The 20984-nt window shown below is 48.9% G+C and overlaps 1 protein-coding gene across 1 annotated transcript in view; it reads right to left on the bottom strand.

Moving 5' to 3' along the window:
* The window catches only part of Inpp5d (inositol polyphosphate-5-phosphatase D), a 127831-nt gene that overhangs the window by 71118 nt on the left and 35729 nt on the right, over positions 1-20984 (bottom strand). The window contains exons 3-4 of the mRNA XM_020178782.2: positions 8699-8849; positions 6180-6351 (exon numbers count right to left, since the gene is read on the bottom strand). Of these exons, the coding sequence (XP_020034371.2) occupies positions 6180-6351; positions 8699-8849 (323 nt within the window). The remainder of the gene's footprint in view (positions 1-6179; positions 6352-8698; positions 8850-20984) is intronic.

The raw sequence follows: 20984 nt of genomic DNA, 5'->3' as shown, positions 1-20984 counted from the left end.
GGACGTCACTAAAAAGAAAGAAAAGGATAAAAGACACCATGACCTCATTGCAGCTCTCAGGGAGGGTCCCACCCAATGGGGGCCTATACCTTGAGTTTGCTACCATTGTGGACAGAAAGGGCACTTGCGTAGAGAATGCCCAAAAGGGGTACAGCCCAGGAGACAGCCCTGGCCCCCACTGGGACCTTGCCCTCTCTGCAAAGGTAACCACTGGAGGTCTAAGTGCCCCTGTCTCCAGATGGAAGGCGGGGGTGCCACCTCCTTTTTATTGATGGGTTCTAGGGACAGTTAGCCTGCTCCACTGTCTTACCATTCTCTCCTGTTTCCCAGTCCAATAAGAAGGTTATCATTTGGGACATATCTGGCCAGCCCCTAGAGTGCTATTTTACTTGGCCTCTGGCCTGCTCTTGGGGAGACCTCCACTTCTGTCATTATTTTCTCCTAGTCCCTGAGACTCCAGTGCCCCTGCTGGGATGGGATTTACTATCTCAACTAAAGACTTAAATTCTACTCCCTCCAGCTGACTATCTCTGTTGCCCCTTTCTTCAGGAGCAAGTAGACCCCACAGTGTGGACTGATAGAATAACTGTAGGGTCAGCCAAAATGGCCCTACCAATTCAAATAAAACTCAAAGATCCCTCACAGTTTCCACATCAAAAACAGTATCCCCTGAAGCCTGAGGGATGATGAGGCCTCTTACTTATCATAAATTCTTTAAAGAAAACAAGGGCTACTAATTAGTTGCTCTAGCCCCTACAATACCTCTATTCTTGCTGTCCATAAGGGGCCAAACAAAAGGAGGTTGGTTCAAGATCTTCAACTCATTAGTGAAGTAGTCATTCCCCTCCACCCAATTGTTCCCAATCCCTATACTCTATTGGTTCAAATACCCTCAAAAGCCCAGTATTACTCTGTACTAGATATAAAGGACACTTTCTTTTGTATTCCTCTGCATCCTGACAGTCAGCCTCTGTTTTGCTTTGATGACCTCACTAACCCCTCACAACAACTGACTTGGACAGTTTTGCCACAGGGGTTTAGAGACAGCCCTCATCTTTTTGGACAGGCCCTAACCAGAGCCTTATTAGATTGCATTAGCCAGAGGCCACCCTTCTTCAATAAGTTGATGACTTACTCCTGTGCAGAGCCATAGAGCCCCTCATCTCCAGGGTGATTGGGTTCCTTTTAAACTTTCTGGCCTCCTGGGGATACAAAGTCTCCAAGGAAAAGACTCAATTATGTCTCCCACAGGTCACCTACCTAGGCATGGTCTTAAAGGGACAGACTTGCTCCCTGATTCATGAGTGGATCGACCCAATCCTCCATTTCCCACTCCCCCAGACCATAAAGCAGCTTAGAACTTTTTTGCGAGTTGCAGGATTTTGCTAAATCTGGATCCCTAGATATGCAGCCCTTGCCAGATCTCATTTTATGCTCCTTCTAATACTCCTATTTGGGTCTTGCATAATAAGTGCTCTCTCCAGATTCAAATCTCGACAGGTCCAACGGATCAAACTCCAGCTCTTAGTCAAGGAATACTCACCTCTGCCTACTCATGAGCCCTTCATCCAGTTCTACTGAGGGCCTCTGGAGACTACAGGGGTCAACCCCTGAGACAAGTACCACCCCTTACTCCCATACCCTCCACCCCCTACCCCCCATCCCCGTTGCCCCATTGCCAGCATGAAGTAGCTAGATGAGTCATCGCCCCTCTCCCCAACAGCAGTTGGGTACTTGTCTCAGATGGGGGATTTGTTGGGTCTGGAGTCCTAAGGCAGATAAGTGAGTATCCCATCCCCCATGGAGAGCACTGTATTCCTGCATCCTGAGAAGGAGTTGTAAATCTGCATTTCTGCATCCTGAAGAGGAGATACGGATCTCATAGATCTGCCACAGGACTGATGAGCAAAATGCTCTCAAGATTGTCCCCTCCCCCCACCAATAAGGGGCAAATAAACCAGTTCATCTAAGAAAGCCCGTAAAATCCATGGCCAATGAGAAGAACCCACCTAACCCTTACCCAAACCCAGAGTTAAAATGTCCACAAAAACCCCAGCCTTCACCTGAGCAGTGAACCACCAGTTTCCGGGCTCTGCTGCACTGCTCTAGCTGTAACCTTTCCTTTCTCTCTAGTAAATCCTACTTCCAATACCGGCTTTGGCTCACAAGTCAGTCAGCTGCCTCACAAGCCAGTTCCCTGGCCTGTGAAGGCAAGGACCCTCGACACCAGCCTGCAGCATTTCACACTGGCACGTAACATAAGCAGAATATTCTGATACTTTATTCTCATTTTCGTCTTTAATCCACAAATCAATGCAATGAGGCAGATATCGTTAAGGGTATTTTACAAGCAAGGCTCAAGGATGTTAATTACTTGAGCAGAAAAGAATATTACAAACCCAGAAGATATGTGCTCAGCCTTGACAGATAATCACATCAAAACTAAAGACCACCGGATTTTTCTATAGAGTTTGTGAAAGAATGTAAGCCTGTTGATCTGAAGACTGGATAGTGTGGGATTAGCCATTTTGACTTGTTGAGACTGAGGGGAAAAAATGTTAACAACTATTTATATAACCAATTATCATGACATTTACCTTTAATCTATGTTAATTCCCAGTCTGGACATCATAAAAATCCAGTCTAGGCCTAAGTTTGTTCACTAAAAAGCACAAACATCTCTCCTATAGTATGGAAGTATTTATCTCAGGTTGGGGGTTTAGCTCAGTGGTACAGTGCCTGCTAGCATGTGTTTCACAAGCAAACTAGATTAACTCTAAAACACAATGCAGAATCTGTGCTGCCACTTTCCTGGGTCCCTCCACCATGATCTATTCCCTCATTTCTTTCAGGAGGTTTCATGGCCATATGTTAGTTAAGGAGCAAATGTAGTTTAAAAAAAAAAAAAGCCCCTCTGACCCAGTCCTCTGCTCTGCAGTGAGATGCAAGACCCTTGCATCATCTACAAATGTCCTCCTGGAGGACTGGCCTCAGCAGGAGCCCTCAGCCACTCCCCATCCTCTGGAGGTGGGCATCACAGAAGCAGACCTCCTGCACCTGTGCCCATACCTAGTCAGTGGGACTAAGTAGAAGCTGGAGACTAGAAGAGAAAGGGGGAGGGCTAGGGGCTAGGGCAGAAGGGAGTACCCTGACAGCTCCCGAGGAGTTCACTGCATTTAGCATCTGAACCTGGGGAGAGGTATAAACCGAAGGAGAAGAAACAATGGACTCTCTGTGGATTTCTATTTTTTGCTTGTGAGACAGGTCTCACTAAGTAGCCCAGGTTGGTGACACTCTTTCTTCATCCTCCCCGTGGCAGGCATGTACCACCACAGCTGGCTTTCCATGGAATGTGTGCATAAACATTAGGTAATTAACACATAAACGGGGGTAATCATGATAATGTAACAACCATTTTTGGGGGTTTTTTTTTTGGTGGTGGTAGTGGTACTGGGGTTTGAACTCAGGGCCTCACGCTTGCAAGGCAGGCACTCCACCGCTTTAGCCACTCTGCCAGACTGCACCAACCTATTAAAAGCATCAGTTAATAGCACAAAAACTCCAGAAGCACCCGGGGAATATAACCTGGTAGCCTAGAGGACAGTCAGCAGGGCTGTCCAGGTGGGATAAGAACAGCAGCTATTTTAGCAGCTAGTGGCTTCTGTGACCCTCAGGTGCCTACTCAGAGAGGATAGCAATGCTGGCAGCCTCAAATTGTCTTTCAAGTTGGAGATGCAGCTCTAGCCTTGCCACTGGGATTTTCTTCTATGCAATGGGAAGAAGATTTTCTCTCAAAGAACCACCAATGCTTTTTAATTATTAAGGCATGGAAGTGACAGTGTACTGACTTATTAACTCATCCAACACATATCTAGTGACTGCCAGCTCTGAGCCTGGCAACATGCTATATATTCTGGGGACATTGTAGGACAATTCTCCTCTTCCCTCCACTAGGAAACCTAATGCCATCCTGTCATGGGAGTGCAGGGCTCCCTACCTCATGGGCCAGCAGGAGAAGTGGGAACACAGAGCCTGGATCAAACCCTGGAGTAAAACTTAGAAGCATCAGAATGGGTGCACCTTGTGCCTTCCACCACAGGAAAGGAGTCCATGGCCTGCAGTGCTCTGGCCCATATATGGATGACAAGGAAGGTAGCCAGCTCATGTAGGGCCCACAGCAGGAGAGGGCTGTGCAGCAGGTCCAGGCTGGATGCAGGCAGCTCCCCTGTTAGGCCACAAGACTCAGCAGATCCCCATAGTAGTAGAGGTGCTGTGTGTAGTTCCTGGCAAGTCCCACAAGGAATGCGGAGCACAGGCCCCTAGAATTCTGGGGTGTATCTGCAGTAGAGAACATTCTGGAAGCCCATCCTGTCACCTTACTGGGCCTGATGGAGATGGGCATATGGACAAGACCATCAGTGTCCACCCAGCCAGAGCTGCCCATGTGAGCTGGGCCCCTTCAGGCCGTGCCAAGATGTTGACATGTTCAACAGCAACCTGACCTAAGGTAGAAGTGGGACCTGTGGGAGTAAACACAGAGGGCAGGTGACACAGACCCTCATTATGTCTGCACCTGGGCAACACAGCTGCTTCATCTCGTGCTTATAACCTCATGAAGGTCCTTAAGACCAGCAAACATGGCCTCAGACAAAGGGGACAAGCCCAAGGACCTGGTGACTTGCAGAGCAGAGGGAAGGTTTTCCAGGCAGAGAGAACAGCAACCTGAAGGCCCCATGGCTGGGGCCAAGTTTGTTGGGCTGGTGACAAGGAAGAAGGATGTTCTTCATTCCCCTTCAGGATGCCCCCTCCTCAGCTCCATCCTCTCTGTGCTCCAGGCAGCAGAGCTGACTGCAAGCCAAGGGCTCTCTTGCCCCCTGGCTTCCTTTTGGAAGGATCAGAGGGCGAAAGGGAGGCAGGTGGCAGGTGGCAGGTGCCAGGTCTGGCTGGACACACCTTGATGTCTTTAGCCCATGCTACAGACTCTCCCCATTGATTCCCCATAGCCTGATCAATGTGATCTCTGCAAACAGTTTCTCCTCCAAGCTATCCAGAGAACGCCCGATTTCAATGAGCCTTGTTTCCTGCCATGTCCTTTCTTGGGAAGAAGACCTGTGTCCTGCAGCTCAAGAACAAAGGGTAGTCACAGGAATGAGTGGGCACCAGGATGAGTAGATACCCTCAGCAGGGTGCCTGGGAATGTGGGGTGGGGGTTCAGGAGGTTCCCTCCTTACTGAGTGACCAGCTCTTTCCACATGTGCCCTGGACGAGACCAATTAACTTCATACTGGACCCTCTTGCCAGCAGCTACACGAATGGCAAGTGCACCAAACTCAGGGACTAGAGTCTGTGTGTTTCCAACCCTGGGACCAACTTGTGTCCTGAGTCCCCTGACCCCCACCATACACACACCTAGGGACCATGCCATCCCTGGTCTCTGGCTCTTTATGGCCAGCCCCTCGCCCAGCCTTTTGTGCAGCATTTTTGTGAATGTTATAGTTTAGCCCTGTGCTCCCTACTAATGAGGTGATGACTCTGGGAACTGACAGGGAGCTGGGGGTAGAGGGACAATCCCACTGGTCTTCCTGGGCCCCAGAGTTCCCCTTCCTGGGACTCGGAGTGTGATTGTAGGGATTTATCCCTCTGATTCAGGTTGTGGCAAGGATGCAGTGGAAGCAGCCTTGCAGGGTGATTGGCACCCGGGAAATGCTTTAGGCGCACTGGCCATTATGGGCGTGAGTGTCATCTGACCTCAGAATGACAGTGACTCTGAGCATAAAAGCAATTTTGTGTTCACAAAAGGAATGGCTGATACTTTTCATAAGAATCTAAAACTTAGGAATGTGAAAACATTCCAAAACTTTAAAAGTAAGCAGCAAGCTAGAAGGTAGGGTTTTTTGTGTGTGTTTTTGGTTTTTGACAGGGTCTGCCTTAGAGCTCACGATTGTCCTGCTCCAACCTCCCAAGTGCTGGGATCACAGGTGTGCACCACCATGCTCGGCTTAGAAGATAGATTTTTGTTTTCTCACAAACATGATGGACAAAGGAAACCAGAAAACAATCACCCCCCTGCCCAGGGCTGAGGGCCATTGTGCTCCCCAGCGTGTGGGCCTAGGCACAACTGGGTGCTAGGTACTAGGCTTGGGCCAGCCTCCATGGGGACCTGCCAGGTGGGGACTCACCCGCTGGTGTCCATGCTCTGTAGCCGCTGAAACAGCGTCTCGGAGAGGCTGGGCCGGCTGACCTCGGTCGCTCGGGGGCTCTCCACTGGAAGAGGAATTTCCTTAGCCTCGCAGGGCCCAGGAGGTAGAGGGATGTTTCTGGGTGGCAGCTCAGGTGGAGACATGACACTCTCTACCCAAGAGAACAGCAGGAATGTCTTTAGTGAGGACAGTCTGCATTAACCCTGCCCCACGTACACCACTGCAGCCCTGTGAAGTTAAGGAAGGTTCCCATCTGTACCCACTTCCTTGCAGACTCTCTGACTAGACAGGGGGGCCTCTTGTGGCTGACCTGGTTTCCTGATCCTTGGATCTGGGACCTCCTGTTGTGTCTGTCCCACCATTTGGCTCAGCTAGCATCAGCTGGGGTCAATTGGCCTGGCAGGCTTGGGGTAGGAGGGTGCTTACAGGGCAGGTCAGCAGGAAAAGCTTGGCTTTCTTGCTGGGACCAGACAGAGGACAGGTCCCAGAATGGGGCCAGAGTACAGGATGGAGACCAAAGACATAGAGGCAGGCAAGGTCCACCTACTGCTCCTCTTTTTCTCATCCCACCCCCCTCTCTGTACCTTCTCTTCAGCCTCTGCCCCCCCTTCTCTCTTCCAGCAGATCCTTGGAGGCGAATTTAAAAAGTGAAGGGTCCCCTCACCCAGGGACCTGAAATGTTAAACTAGCAACCTGAACTTGGCCTGAGAGATGGAACCCTTGCCCATCCCCTTTAAAATTTCTTTCCTGAACATACCACCAACAGGCAAAGGTCACTGAACCCCCACCAGGCCAGGTCTCCTTGCCTAAGCCGCTTCCCATACCTAATGGCCCCCCTGCCAGCCCCCAGCCCCAGTGCTGCCTGGGTGCTTTCTCTTTAATGGACGTACGCTTCACTTATTTTACCTTTCTGGGGTTCTGAAGACCATTATGATCTGTTTTGAGACCGAGGGCTTTGAGAAGACCTGAGGCACATTAGACACCTTTCACTGGGGCTGAATGTCACGTTGCTCTGGGTGGTGTCAGCTACTGAGGCCTCATTTGGGGAAGTAAAGCCCATGGTCACGAGACTGGGCTTTTCTTTCCAGCCCTCTCAGGAAGTGTGTCAGGTTTTTCTCTAGACAGCATCCTAAGGCATGGCAAGCTGGGGAGGTGGTGACAGAAGAGAGAGTGGTGGAAGGCACAGCTGCCAGACAACTTCTCCCAGGTCAAGACCAAGACTGCCTTCTCCCAGGTCCCTGGGGATACAGCATAGCTGGGGCACGTGTGAGCGACCATGGACAACTCACTGTTGGGCATGTCAGCTTTGGCTCTGGCTCAGTCACAGCTATACCTTCCTGACTCCCCAAGGGCATCTTTTACTCAGACCAGGGAGACAAGAATGAATATGGCCTGCCTGAGTCCCTTTCGACTCCATGGAGCTGGGGCCCTTTGGGAGCCCTGCTTTCCCTGGCCTCCCCGCTCCTCCACCAGGGCTGACAAGGCCTCTAGTCTGCCCTCTAACAGGCAGGTGGTGAGCTGGTGAGCTGGTGAGCTGTGCACTCATGGAAAGGGGGTTTCCAGGGAGGTGGGAGGAAGGGGCTGGTGACCCATAAGCCAGCCACTAGAGTGGGACAAAAAGGGCACCCCACATGTGGATGGCAGCAGCCCACCAGGGACAGGCAAGAGCCAGGACAGGGTCCTCAGAGTTGTCAGTCTAACCTCTCCATGTAGGGGAGCTTGAGGAAAGGGCCTGAGAGCTGAGGGGCTCAAGGAGAAATGAACCTTTGAGAGGAGAACCTTTGCTATGAACCCCCAGGACAGCTCTTCCTTCAGCACAACTTGCTCTCTGGGACTCACTCTGCTGGGTGGGCCTGTGCCTCACATAGATTCAGAGACTCTATTTTTTTTCCCCCAACATATCTGTAGGTGCTATGTGTTTGTCCAGTCACCCCCTTCCTTTTTTTTTGAGACGGGATCTCGCTATGCAGCCCAGGCTGGCCTAGAACTCTTGGTCTTCTTGCTTCGGCATCCCGAATGCTGCGGTTACAGGCCAGCTTTGTCCCAATTTTAGCGATGATATAAAGAAACACCTTTCTCATCCTTCTAATTCAGAAAACGGATCTCCTTTATTCACCTCACAGTGAAATTACAATGATGATAACAATGGCAGGTGCATTTATTTAGTGCTCACTATGTACCAGTTTCTGGGCACTACATTCATGGACTCATTTGACCCTTGTGACATCCTGAGAGTTAGATACAGGACTATCTTTACAGCGAAATCTGTGGTTCAGAGAGGTTAAGTAACTTACTCAAAGTCACAAAGCTAATAAGCATTAAGGAATAATGTTCAGCTGTCTGACTTCAGAGCCTGGGTTCCTAACTCATTCTCAATCACTGTGCTGCCCTATCTCCCTCTGATCACAGGACCCTAATCCACAAGTGCTGTGGTGTGTGGAAGGCAGGCTTTGGGAGGCACCTCCTGGCCTCGCAGCATCCCCTCCTTTCCCTCTTACCCGTGTCCTCCTCTGGGTCGTCGGTCGTGTCCTCCTCCTCCAGTGGCACTGGGTACTGCAGGTGGGTCACCAGCCCCATGTTTTCCTTCTTATAAAAGTCGATGAGCTGATCCAGCTTGGTGAAGAACCTCATGGGGACGCCTTCGGATGCCTGAGGACAGAACCCCATGCAAAAGCACATTTTAACTGACTAGAATGTCACCGCACCACAAAGGCCACCTGCAGCAGAGACCAGGGAAGCCAGGAGTGACCACGATCCAGAAAAAGCCTCAGGCTGTACACCCACACATGCTCACACCAGAGCCCTTCTTAGCAGGCACAGACAGGGTCATTTTAAAGACCGTTTTCTTTGTCTTAAAACTTTTAAGTATTTGGTTATACAAATAGTGTACTCATTAGAAAACATGGATTATTTTGGAAAAGAAATCACCTAAAATCTCACAACCCCAAGAGATTTATTTTCAATAGTTTAGAACACATTTTTCTTGTATGTGTGGTGTGTTTGGTGAGGAGAGTTATATTTGCTTTTAAAAAAATTCTGATTTTTATTTTTGGTGCTGAGGAGTAAACCCCGGGCCTCATGCAAGCAAAGTATAAATGTTACCGCTGAGGGACACTCCCCGCCCCAGATAATTAATTTTATTTATTTATTTGTTTATTTACTTTCTGGGGGACTGTGGATTGAAGCCAGGGCCTCATATGTGCTAGGCAAGCACCCTATTACTGAGCTATGTCTCCAGCCCTTTGTAATTTTCTTTTGAGACAGGGTCTCATTAAGCTGCCCAGGTTGGCCTCAAACTCAGTATATAGCCCAGACAGGTCTCAAGTTCACTATCCTCCCTCAGCCTCCTGAATGCTGGGATTACAGGTGTGTACCACTATGCCCGGCTTGTAAGTCAGTTTTATCAAAACTCAGAAAATGGTCTAGGTGGCACAGACATCTTCCCTAGTTTGTATCTCTGTTGTTTATTAAGTGATTCTGGTGACTATTCCAAAGCTCTAGCACCAGGCTCCAGCAGGAAATTCAAGGTCTTTACTGAGCAGCTGGCTATGCTCCCATTGAGACCTCACTCCTACTAACCCCACCTCCCACCCCACCACTGAGGCCCTGAGCCAGCAGGTAGCAGGAAGGAGCAACAGATCAAGTTTTTGGTAGGTAATGGTGGTGCCAGAATTGTCCCTCTCTAGATGGGCCTTTCCTGACCTGACCCCAACCACCAAGTGCCTATGGTTTACCCTGTCTTTTTTTTTTTTTTTTGGAACTGAACTCAGGGCCTACATCTTGAACCACTCCACCAGTCCCTTCTTGTGATGGGTTTTATTTGTTTGTTTGTTTGTTTGTTTGTTTTTTGAGATAGGGTCTTGAGAACTATTTCCCCAGTCTGGCTTCAAACCACAATCTTCCCGATCGCAGCCTCCTGAGTAGCTAGGATTACAGGCATGAGCCACTGGCGCCTGGCCCATCCTGTCATTTTAACAATGACTTTCACTCTAACTTCTGACTTGGAGGTCAGGGGTCCAACTGCTCCCTTGGGGGCTGCCAAATAACTTCTGACTAAAGGGAATAGGACCCATGACTAGTGGGAAACAAGCCAGAGAGCAAATAGATTGGGTTGGAAGGGTAGGCTGGGTCCTGACTCACCCACTCCAAATCAGATACCTACTGCTGCCAGCTTGGAGAGGTGGACTTGGGAGCCAGGGGTGGTGCCCTGCTTTGGAGGTCTCAGGATTATGGGAAATGGAGTGAGCTCAGACATCCAGGACCACAGCTAGGAAGACCTGAGCCCTGGCTTCTGGGCGGTGAAGTCAAGTTGAGGTAAGGACACATTTGCCTTCCACAAGAACACGCCTCTATCATTCACCTTGGACTCTGGCTGTCTACCTGAACCCTGTCTGTTTCTCTCTGTCTGTCTCCCCGACCCTCCAAGTGTACCTGTATATTCACATGTAATACACATATGTGTAAATATATGCATGGGATATGCATGTGTGTTTGCATTGCATGGCTTAAGCTAAATAGGAAGTTTCTAGAAAGATTAACAGAAGGGTTTGTTTATTCTTTTCAATAAATTCCCTTGTTTTCACAAAGTCCCACACTGATTGAAAGCAATCTCTTTTAAGCACTTTAAACTAGAAATAACCTGAGCGGTAGCAACCAGGCTTTATAAATAGTAAGTTCAAAACCAAACATGAACAGAAGAACAAAAATAATTTGACAAGATGCAAAACCTGTGAACTCAATTCAGTTAGCGCAGTCGTGAGTGAGATCACCCTAGCCCAGAATTCACAGCTAATGGAGGACATGCTGTTAGGTGTATGGAAAAGGGGTAGAGAAAAATCAAAGACAATCAGAGTGGAACCACTCAGGTGTGAATCTGGGAAGGGGTTCTCGCTGGTGGCTGCTGGGGAGCGTGAGTGCATGTGTGCTTTGGGGATTTAGCAGGCATCAGTGCTAAGACATGCATTGTTTTATGTACCATTATAGAGCTGAAAACTAAACTATGCTACTCTATTGCTCGTGGAACACGTTGATTTCAGAGATATGAACTATGAAAAAAATAAATGACTTCCAATTGGCAAGGACGCTGCGTGCTAAGAAGCAGAGGAGCAGGTGATCTGAACAGAGCCCCTGCAGAGCCCAAGGAGGGAGGAGGGAAGGCAGTGGTGGCTGCCCAGTCCTGACGGTCAGGCAAGCTTGCGTTTGGATGCTTCACAGAGGCCAGGGAGCCAGGGGCTTGCAGACCAGTGCTGCTGGTGGTCCAAGTGGCCCAGGCCCTCCTAAGTTCCCAGCAAGGTAGAGAATGCAGGGCTGAGTTCAAACCGTAAGGATGGTGAACAACCTGTCGTGTTGTGTCTACTTACTGACCTGCTGAGGAGGGGACTTTCCTCCTCTGTCTGCACCACCTTTGGGTATGATGGTTTGGGTGTCTGCTCCCCCAGCTCGTGTGTTGGAATCTTCATCTCCACATTTGAATGCTAATGATATTTAGAGGTGGGGCTTTGGGGAGATAATTAGGATTTAATGAGCTCATGAGGGCGGGGCCTCCACAGTGGCTCTCGGAAGACAAGAGCCCCAAGCTCGCACACTTGCTCTGTCTTGCCACAGGATGCCTGAGTCACATTATGGAGTAGCAAGAAGGCCCTCGCCATTCTCTGCCTTCTCAGTGTCCAGAGCTGTGAGACAAAAAGCCTCTTTGTTATTAAATGGCTCAGACTGTGGTATGGAAAACAGATTAAAGCCAGGAGAAAGCAACAGGAAGAATGTACGCCCCTTCTACAGGGAGCAGATGAAAGACGCACTTTCACACAGGGGCCAGCAGGACACAGCCTGTCCCCACAGGCAGCAAAAATGGTGAAGGCAGGGGCTCCATCCAACCAGGCCAGAATGAGAGGGTCTTGGAGCAACTGTTCAGAATGGTGTCCTCCTAAGTCTTTGCAACTGAGCCTAACATTCAGTTGGATTAACAGAGTCTCCTCCGGGAATTTACGTTGAAAGCATAATTGAGACCAGGAACAGGAGGAGAAAGGGCGAGGGTGAAAGGTGGGGATTATAGAAGCTGCTGAGCTGCCCACACAGGGGCGGGGTGAGCAGTGTGGTCTAGACAGGTGGGTGGGAGCCTCCAACTGTGCAGTACAGGAAGGAGCAGCCTGCTCACCGCATGCCACACTGAAGCCAGGCCTGAAAGTTCTCTTGTCAAGAGCAATGTGGCCAACAGAACAGGGCCAGATGGCCAGTGAACAGCTAGGTGTGTTCAAAGGAAAGCCGTCCCTGGGTCCTGCCCAACAAAGCCAGGAGGCCAGCTTCTGTGTGACAACAGGCCAGCAGGATCCGTGGTGTCCTCTAGGGATGAGCCTGGGGAGCCTTGCTTATGGCAGGTCACATCCATACCCTCCTGCCTGTGAACCCGCCAGTCAGGATCCTGGTCTGCTGACTGTGCCAGGATTCAGACTCAGACTGGCCATCCAGGGTGCTCAGCAGTTGGTGGTTTCAGATTTACTCTACTGAACCAGGATGACAGCCAAGAGTTTGGGGCCAGGAAGATATGTGGTTGGGGACCTTCTGTGGGCCTGGGAATGGGGATGCAGAAAAACAGTGGGGAGAAGGGAGCACACCCCTCCCCACATATCTGCCAATGGTGGTAACTTTTCAGCGATTTTCAAATGCAAAATGTGGATAAGAAAGTTGTCACTTGCATTAGTGAGAGTCCTCGCAGGAAGCAGATATCACATTAAACTAGGACTGGGGAGAATTTCATGGACAGGATGTAAGAGGTGGTACAGCACCCCAGAGGGAATGGCAGAGTCACCCACCCTAAGACTACAGGGGAGCACTGGTGCAGAGAGGCACCCACACGAGCAGAGGCGTCTGTGGAGCCAGGGCAGTAGATCCTCTATCCTCACCCTCCTCTCACTCTCCTGTCACCTGGCTAGAGAACTAGCCAAACCCAATGGGAAACCAGGGGGCAGGAGAGGGAGTGCCAGCAAATAGATGCTCAGCACATCAAGTTCACAGTGACAGGGTCCCCAAGGAGCAGTGGGAAACCAGCACCTGCGTGTCAAAAGGATGGGGTGCTCAGATCAGGAGGCAGCAGCAGCCATACTTCCCATCAGGGGGTGGGCAGGCCTGCTTAACGGTCCAGGCTGCCAGACTTCGTTCCCTATTCTGTAGCCACAGTGTTCCCGAAAAGCTGTATCAAGTCATTTTGAAACAGAGAGGGAACCTCTGGCAGTCCACATTAGCTGGGTGTTGCTAACGTGGTCCCTGAGCTGTTACTGATGCTCCCCCGGGGTGGGTGAGGCCCACAGATGGTGGGATTTCTCCTTTATAGCCACTGTCCCACTTACCAGGGATGAATTCCCTCTCTCCTTTAGCAGTTAATGAGATCATGAACAGAAAGTCTGATTTGAAAAAAACAGAGAGCAGCATTTCCTATTTTAAATAAGCTTGTTACCTTAAGACATCCCAGGCACGGGGCAGAGCTCCCCGTCAGTAGATTGACAGATCAGACATGAATTTATGTTCAGTACAGTATTTAGCACTGACTGTGAAACAAAATACCCATCACTGCTTATGCCTCCCATTAAAATCTCCAGGTCTATGGAAAGTTCCCAGATATTTTCAGAAAGATCATTTCTACAAAGCCTCTGCAAACAACAACCTATCCAGCTCAGCTCAGAACCAACAGCTCCTTCTGCCTCAGGGTAGTTTCTATGCCTACCTCCCCTACAAGCTCACAGGTCCTAGCAGGAAAGGGACACCTTAGTCTCAGCCTTACAGATTGCTGGTGACTCAGAACTGTGCACCCCAAGAAAGGCTGCATTTCTGAATTCAGTTCTGGAGTTGACTTTCAGACACCCTCAATGAGGAAGGGAAGAAGGCCAGGCAGACCTGAGCCCTGGCCAGGCTAAAGTTTCCCAGGGGGTAATTTTAACTTCAGCACTGTCTGCTGTCTTTAAATGCAGAACTGAAATAGGAGCGGGCACAGGGAGGAAGCTGGCTGGGAACAGAGCAGGAACCATGGGGCACTGGCTAACCTCTCCTGAAGGCCCTGCCTGCCTTCATTTTAAATTAAAAAGTATAGCCAATCATGGTGGAAATTTTACAAATGATGAGAAAGTATTAAGAAGTGGGAAAAACCAAAACAAAGCAAAAAGCCCTGCTCATTACCCACTGCGCAAGTCCTGTGGGAAATCAGTACACAGGTCTTAGGCAGAAGGTGAAAATACATTTGGCCGCTGTGCAGAGGACTGTGAGGTGCCTGGTGTTACCATTTCTGTTTTTGCTTCCCCACGAGGAGACGTTAGGACCGGAGAGCTGGGGAGTGGGTGAAGGTGAGCCTGGTGTGTACTCGATTTAGCCACAGACACAGCCTACATGGATGAGTAGAGTGCCACACAGGCTGGATGAGGGCCAAGCCTTTGTGCTCTGGAACCTCATGTCCTGCCTGATGTGCTCCAAGGCTCTGCTTTGAGCTGCTCAGCAGAGGCAAAAGGTGGACAGACACCTGCCATCCTGTCTGCTGCCCTCCTCTCGGGCTCTTGTTGTGGACTGGACCCACCTCTTCCCAGGCCCTGACTCCATCCTCTTCCAGCTCTATCAGCCCCTCAAAATGTTTTCTTTTATTTCCTTTCTGTCCTCAACCTTTAACTACCTCCTATCCCTAAACCTATTTCTAAGAGTCGCAGACTCTCACACAAAAAGAAAGGGGAAAGAGAGAGATCAAGGGTCCCCGAATCTGCCTTTTGGGCAGAGTTTGGCTCTTTCCATAAGAGTGATTTGGAGCCACTGTGGGCATTTGAGTGCTAGTGTTTCTCTGTTTTTGTTTTTGTTTTGTATGTATGTGACATGATCATGTTGACATTTTAAAAAATATCACTTTGGCTGGAGTACAGGGCAAGAGTGGACCTTGGGGGGTCTTACAACCCCATTCTAGTGTTTGAGTTAGGGAGGCAAAATGGAGGGAGGGATGGAGGAAGGGTGTGAAGGACAAGGACAGAGCTGGAGCTGGACACTGGACCACTTATTACCACACTAAGGAGGGAGCTGGGGAGGGTGACTCCCATATCACTGGCCTTAGAAACTTAGTTGGTTTCCAAATAACTTAGTGTTATTTATCAGGTGGGAAAGGTGGGGGGTGTGGGAGAGGGAAGGTCAGGTTGGGAAGAGGTTTTGAGGCCTACTTCAGACCCAGAAGCCTCTCTTCAGCCATAAGGCCTAGAATGAACCCCAGAAGAAACCCCCTTAAAAGACAACCAGTATTCTCTCCTTTCCCTTTTTCTCCTTCCCTTCTTTCCTTTCCCTTTTCCTCTTCCCTTCTCTTTCCCTCTTTTCGTTAAAACATTTCATTCATTCTCTTCCTTTGGAGTGGCCAAGGCCAGCAGGCTTCTGGGACTGGGGCCAAGGAAGTGGTTCAGGATATAAAAGGACACAGAGCTAGTGGGGCTGAGGACACAGCTAAGATAAGGAAGTGGCCAGGGCCTTAGAAGTCCTTGGAGGTGGTCAGGTCAGGGGGGTGACAGAGCAGGAAACTAGTTATATATCTGTGTCAGGAAAAGGAGCAAATAATTCAATTTAGGGAGAAGAGTGGGAGCCAGGCTTCTCACTGTCAGAAGGAAGGAGCTACAAATATGGGAAGGAGGAAGGTTGAGTGAACGCTGTAGTGTTGAATCAAATGGGAACTAGCAGTGTGAACTCAGTGTTTTTAATATATAGGTAAATCCTGGTGTATGTATTAATGTGTATGGACACATTTTCTGCTTCTGTTTGCTGAGAGGGACTAGAAGCAATGACACCATGGCAGCATCGAGCACACTCATTGCTTAGATCTTGGTTGCTAAACTCCATTCTCCACTAAAGAGACCAGGATCCTTGGAGAAGTGGCTGATTCTAGCAGCCCTCAAATGTGGGGCCAGGAAGGGATAATGGGAGCCTGGCTTATCTATGGCCCTAGAACGTCAAGACATGATAAAAAATGGTGATGAGTAAAAAATAAAATTGAAAAATGATGATGAGTTTTCAAAAGGAGCCAGGAACCAACTGAAAGGACAGTTGAAAGGAACAAGTACAATGTGAGCATCAAAATGAAGAACAAAAATATTCATAATCCATTGAATGAAATAAGAATCCATGAGTCTATTCTGACGTAAATAAATGAGAAGGGGTGCCAATCAATAACTGTCAAAGGAATGATGGAGACACAAAGTCACCATCACAGTAACAACTGACTCACAAGAGTCATCGATAGACGCTCAAACCAGGTGGGTGAGAGTTTGAGGAGGGACGAGATGGGCAGAATGTCTAAGTTTATCCCCATGAAACAGGAACTTTCCTCTTCTCTCTTCTTCTCTCTTCTCTCCTCTCTCTCTCTTTTCCTCTCTCCCTCCCTTCCTTCCTTTTTTTTTTTTTCAGACATGTTCTTGCTATTTAGCCCATGCTGGCCTGAAACTTGTGATCTTTCTGCGATCCTCCTGTGATCAGCCTCCCCAGTGCTGGGATTACAGGTATGTACCCCCATACCCATCTTCAGTTATTAATTTTAGAGAGAAAAATACCTAGAGTAACTTTACAAGGAGGAAACCTGGCAGGTGCAACCCTAATCATGTGCTCACAGATAACTTATCAATTAGTCAATTAACTTATATGACTGAGTGACACTGTGCACCTCCTGAGAGAAGTGTGTGGAGCACAACATCCCTTCTGGGCAGTCCTGCCAAAAACACAGGATCTGGACCCAGTCATGTGAAACTCCCCTCAAAAAAACCAAAACCCCAAGTCCAGAGACAGTCTCCAAAAATATCAAGGTCAAAAAAGAAACAAAAACAAGGAACTGTGTGCAGCTCAAGGGATATGACAGTTACACATGACATTGTGATTCTGGATTGAACATTGGTCCAGAAGAAGGAAAATTAGATGTAACTTTCATAAATATATAAACAACATATTTATATTTTGCTAGTAAGACTGATAGGGAAATTTGAATAGAGTGTAAGTGTTGGGGAGTACTACTTCATTAGCATTGACTTCCTGAGTTGGTGGATGAATGTGACTCTGTTGAAGAGAGCCTTTATCATTTAGGAAAAGCATATTGAAATAGGTAACGGGGCGTTGTCAGGAACTCACTCTAACAATTCAGAGGAATCATAGTGCTAAAAGAAGACAGAATGGTCAGCTTATGATGCATTAAATTGTTGTTCGAGACAGTAAGTGAAGGGTATGCAGGAATCCTTTGTACTGTTCTTGAAATTTTTCATGTCAAATCATTTGCAAAATAAAAAGTAAAAAAAAAAAAAAAAAGACAACCAAGCTGGAAACAGTCTTTTCTTAATCGGAATGGTGGTTACATGGTTTTTTTTGAGCTAGACAGAGTAATAAAAAGGTTTCTGAGAATCAGTTTATGTAACTTAGCTCCTTTAATTAGTACACACATGCACAGGGGGGAGGGGCTTAAAGGGATTGTTTTTTTTTAATCATACAAAACCATTTTAGGTCTGCACACTTCCAGAGGTTTTGTACAAAATCTGCAGATACCTTGGAAACATTTCTGATGCTCAGATAACTGTAATAATACGAATGCACCAAGAATAGAAATGACAGTCCCCGAGAGTCAGAGTCAGGGCCACAAGAGTGGATGGAGGTGAAAGGGTGGCAATTGCCCAAGTGAGCATCTAGGTGAGTGCAGGCCACTGCCTCACTTGCAGTGGGGATTGCTGAGGGTGGGGGTGGGGTCATTTATTTCATCACTACATGTGTTGGGCTGTGCCAGAAACTTCAGGAACCATGGGCAACTGGGCAGAGCTGGGCTGCTAGGAAGATCCCAGTAAGCAAGGCAGTTGCTTGAGAGCAGGAGAGGGTAGCAGTCTGGCTGCGGGAGGGTGGGCAGAAGAATGGAAGTAGACACAGGCATTGCTCTATCCAGGACCTATGGACTTGATTTAGTTTCTGGGGCAAATGAGTGACAGCTGAAGACTGATGACATGGCCTTGGAAAGGTTTCATGGGTCCTTAGGCAGAAGCAAAGGCCCAGTGCTGGAGAGGAGGCTATCCCCTTTCTGCCATGCAGAACCTGGCAGATCGGCAGACAGGTGACTTTGAGATCTGGTGCCAGCACCAGAGCCCTGGTCTGGGCCAGGGACCTTGTTGCACTCATGTGACAGGAGTGCAGTGGAAGCTTCTGCAAGTGGTCTTGCCTGTTGGAGACCTGCATGGCAGGAACTGACAGGGAGGGGCTCTTTCAGGATGTCTCGGAAATACTTCAGGGTACTCTTTTTTGGGGAGGGGGCAACATTGGCACTTTCCGGGCCCCAGCCTGTAGCATTCGGGGTCTCACACTTGCAAGGAAGGCACTCTTACTGCTTGAGCCACTTCACCAGCTCTTTTTTGTGATGGGTTTTTTCAAGATATGGTCACCTGAACTATTTGCCCAAACTGTGGTCTTCCTGATCTCTGTATCCTGAGAAGCTACGATTACAGGAGTGAGCCACTGGTGCTTGGCCCAGGGAACTCTTCAGAGGGCCAATTTCTTGCAGTATGGCTGCAGGGGATATGAGCTGCCCTCTCTTGTACAGGTGGCCTGCTTCTGTGGGTTTATGGGACTAGATTTTGTGGGTCTGGTGGGCCTGGGCAGTAGGAGGAGTGGGCTCTGTCTTGCATCCAGCCAGCACCCTGAGTCTTTCCCTACCTTATTCACAGCAGTCCCCACTTCTTATACCTTGGCTCATCAGCTTTTCTCTTGTCTGATTTTGGAAAGATTTCCTGGAATGACTTGCCACAGACTTTGCCCCCACCCCCAGCCACCCCTGGACTTCCTTCTAAACCCACCCCCAACCTGATGCTCAGAGCCAAGGTCCCCATCTCTCAGACTGTGCCTGGCAGGCTCCTGATGAACCTGTGAACACTTCCCACCCACTCTAAAGAGCTAGCAGCCTGCAGCCCTGCCCACAGCACCCACCCCTAGGGAAACCCAGGGTGCCGGGTCACCTCTCAAATATAGGCATCCACTTCTTTATTGCCCATGAGCTGGAATCCCTCCTGGGGCCCCCCAAGTCTCTGCCTTTCTGTCTCCCTGATCTATGCTCTCCTGAAAACATGGAACCTTATGAAGTGCTTTGAACCCTCACATTGAAGGAGCTGCAGGCTGGAGGATGAGGAATTGACATTCCTAAAGTGGCAGTTCTAGATGCTTTATCTCAGGACTCTGATGGTGTCACTGTGAGAGAAGCAAGGGGACAGGGATGGCAGTGCTCTCCATCAGCACATGACCTAGGTGTTTGGACAGTGGACCCCTCCTCTAGGGACCTCAGGGCCACAGTGAAGACCCTGGGATAGGATGGGTCTTTTGTCACTAGAAGCACAACTGACAAATAGACACTGTGTCTCATACCAGCATCCCAGTGAGGTCATCTGTTACCTATGGAAACTGTTTTGCACTTCCTCCAACAGCTCACAGAAGCAGAAGCCTGGAGGACAAGCAAGGAGGGCTGTGGCAGAGTGACCTTCCTGCCAAGATGGCATCCACACACTTCAGCGAAGGGCTTTGCAACACCTTGCACTAGAGTGCTGAAATCTACTTCTTTGCCCCCACCAACTGTGGACTTGCTTTGGCCAAGACAATGTGGATCAATGTGCCAGTTCTGAGCTGAGGGCACATGGGTCTCTGTTTGCCCTTCCTAGGCCCCTGTGATCTTCCAGGAGGAGAGATGCCCAGGAAGCCTCTAGTCCCTAGCCTGGACCAAGAAGGAATGCCAAGCAGACCCAGACCAGACCAGAAGCTTAGAGTCCAGCCTGGCCCCACAGAGTTCAGGAGAGCCAGCCAGGTCAGCCAACCACAGTAGAAATGAAGAGTAGACGACCAATGTTCAGTGTTGTAAGCATGAAAATCTTTGGGGCTGTTTGTTATGCAGCAAACACTGACAAATTCAAGTGTGACTGGGAGAAATGAACTTTCCCCAAGGGTCTTCTTATTGAGCCTTCATGACATAAGCGTCTCCAGTTCCCCATGAGAAAGATGAGGTTTCGAGGGATTAGGTAACTGGTCCAATGTGCAAATAAGACCCCACTCATTCACCCATGTGGTTGCCTATAAAGGAGAGGATTATGCACATGCAACATACGGTAGAGGGATTAAAACTGCCAAGCTGTTGGTCTGTAGTGAGAATGCACTATGATTTCAGGCAGGTAGCCTGATTGTGAAAGTTTATTTCCTGGCTCTGTGAAATTAATTACCCAAACAATCTGTGCCTCAGTTTCTTCTTTGGTCAAATGCAGATGAAAGAGTAGACAAGGACAAGTAACGTGAAGGTAGAAAGTGACACAACCCCTGGAGAATACAAAATCTGAAGCTTGATGTGAGTGAAGGGTATGAGACACCAGGGAAAGGTGGAATCTGTGGCACTCTGGAGAAATACCTCTTTAAAGGGAGGAGCTCCCATTTCGCTCCAATTATATCCCCATGATGAACATAGCCCAGGCTGGCCTCGAACTTGCAAGGCTCCTGCCTTAGGCTCCTAGAATGCTGGGATTACAGGCATGAGGTACCATGGGTTGGCTACAATCCCAGATTTTTTTAACTTGTGCAACTGATTTTTTAAAACAAATTTAAATCTTAGCTGCCCCGTTACGTAGCTGAATAATCTGGAGTATAATATTTAAGACTATGCTAATTTTTTCTGGACCCACTTGGCCAAGAGGTGAAATGCTGTAGGCCCAGGGCACGGGCTCAGTCAGTAGGTGCCATTGTCCTCACAGAGCACCAGCTATGTGTTCAGGTAAGTGAGTGGAAACTCAGAGG

This window comes from Castor canadensis, chromosome 4 (assembly GCF_047511655.1).
Source record: "Castor canadensis chromosome 4, mCasCan1.hap1v2, whole genome shotgun sequence".
Classification (NCBI taxonomy): domain Eukaryota; kingdom Metazoa; phylum Chordata; class Mammalia; order Rodentia; family Castoridae; genus Castor; species Castor canadensis.
The sequence above is the reverse complement of the archived record's forward strand: the minus strand, read 5'-3'. Positions and strand labels throughout refer to the sequence as shown.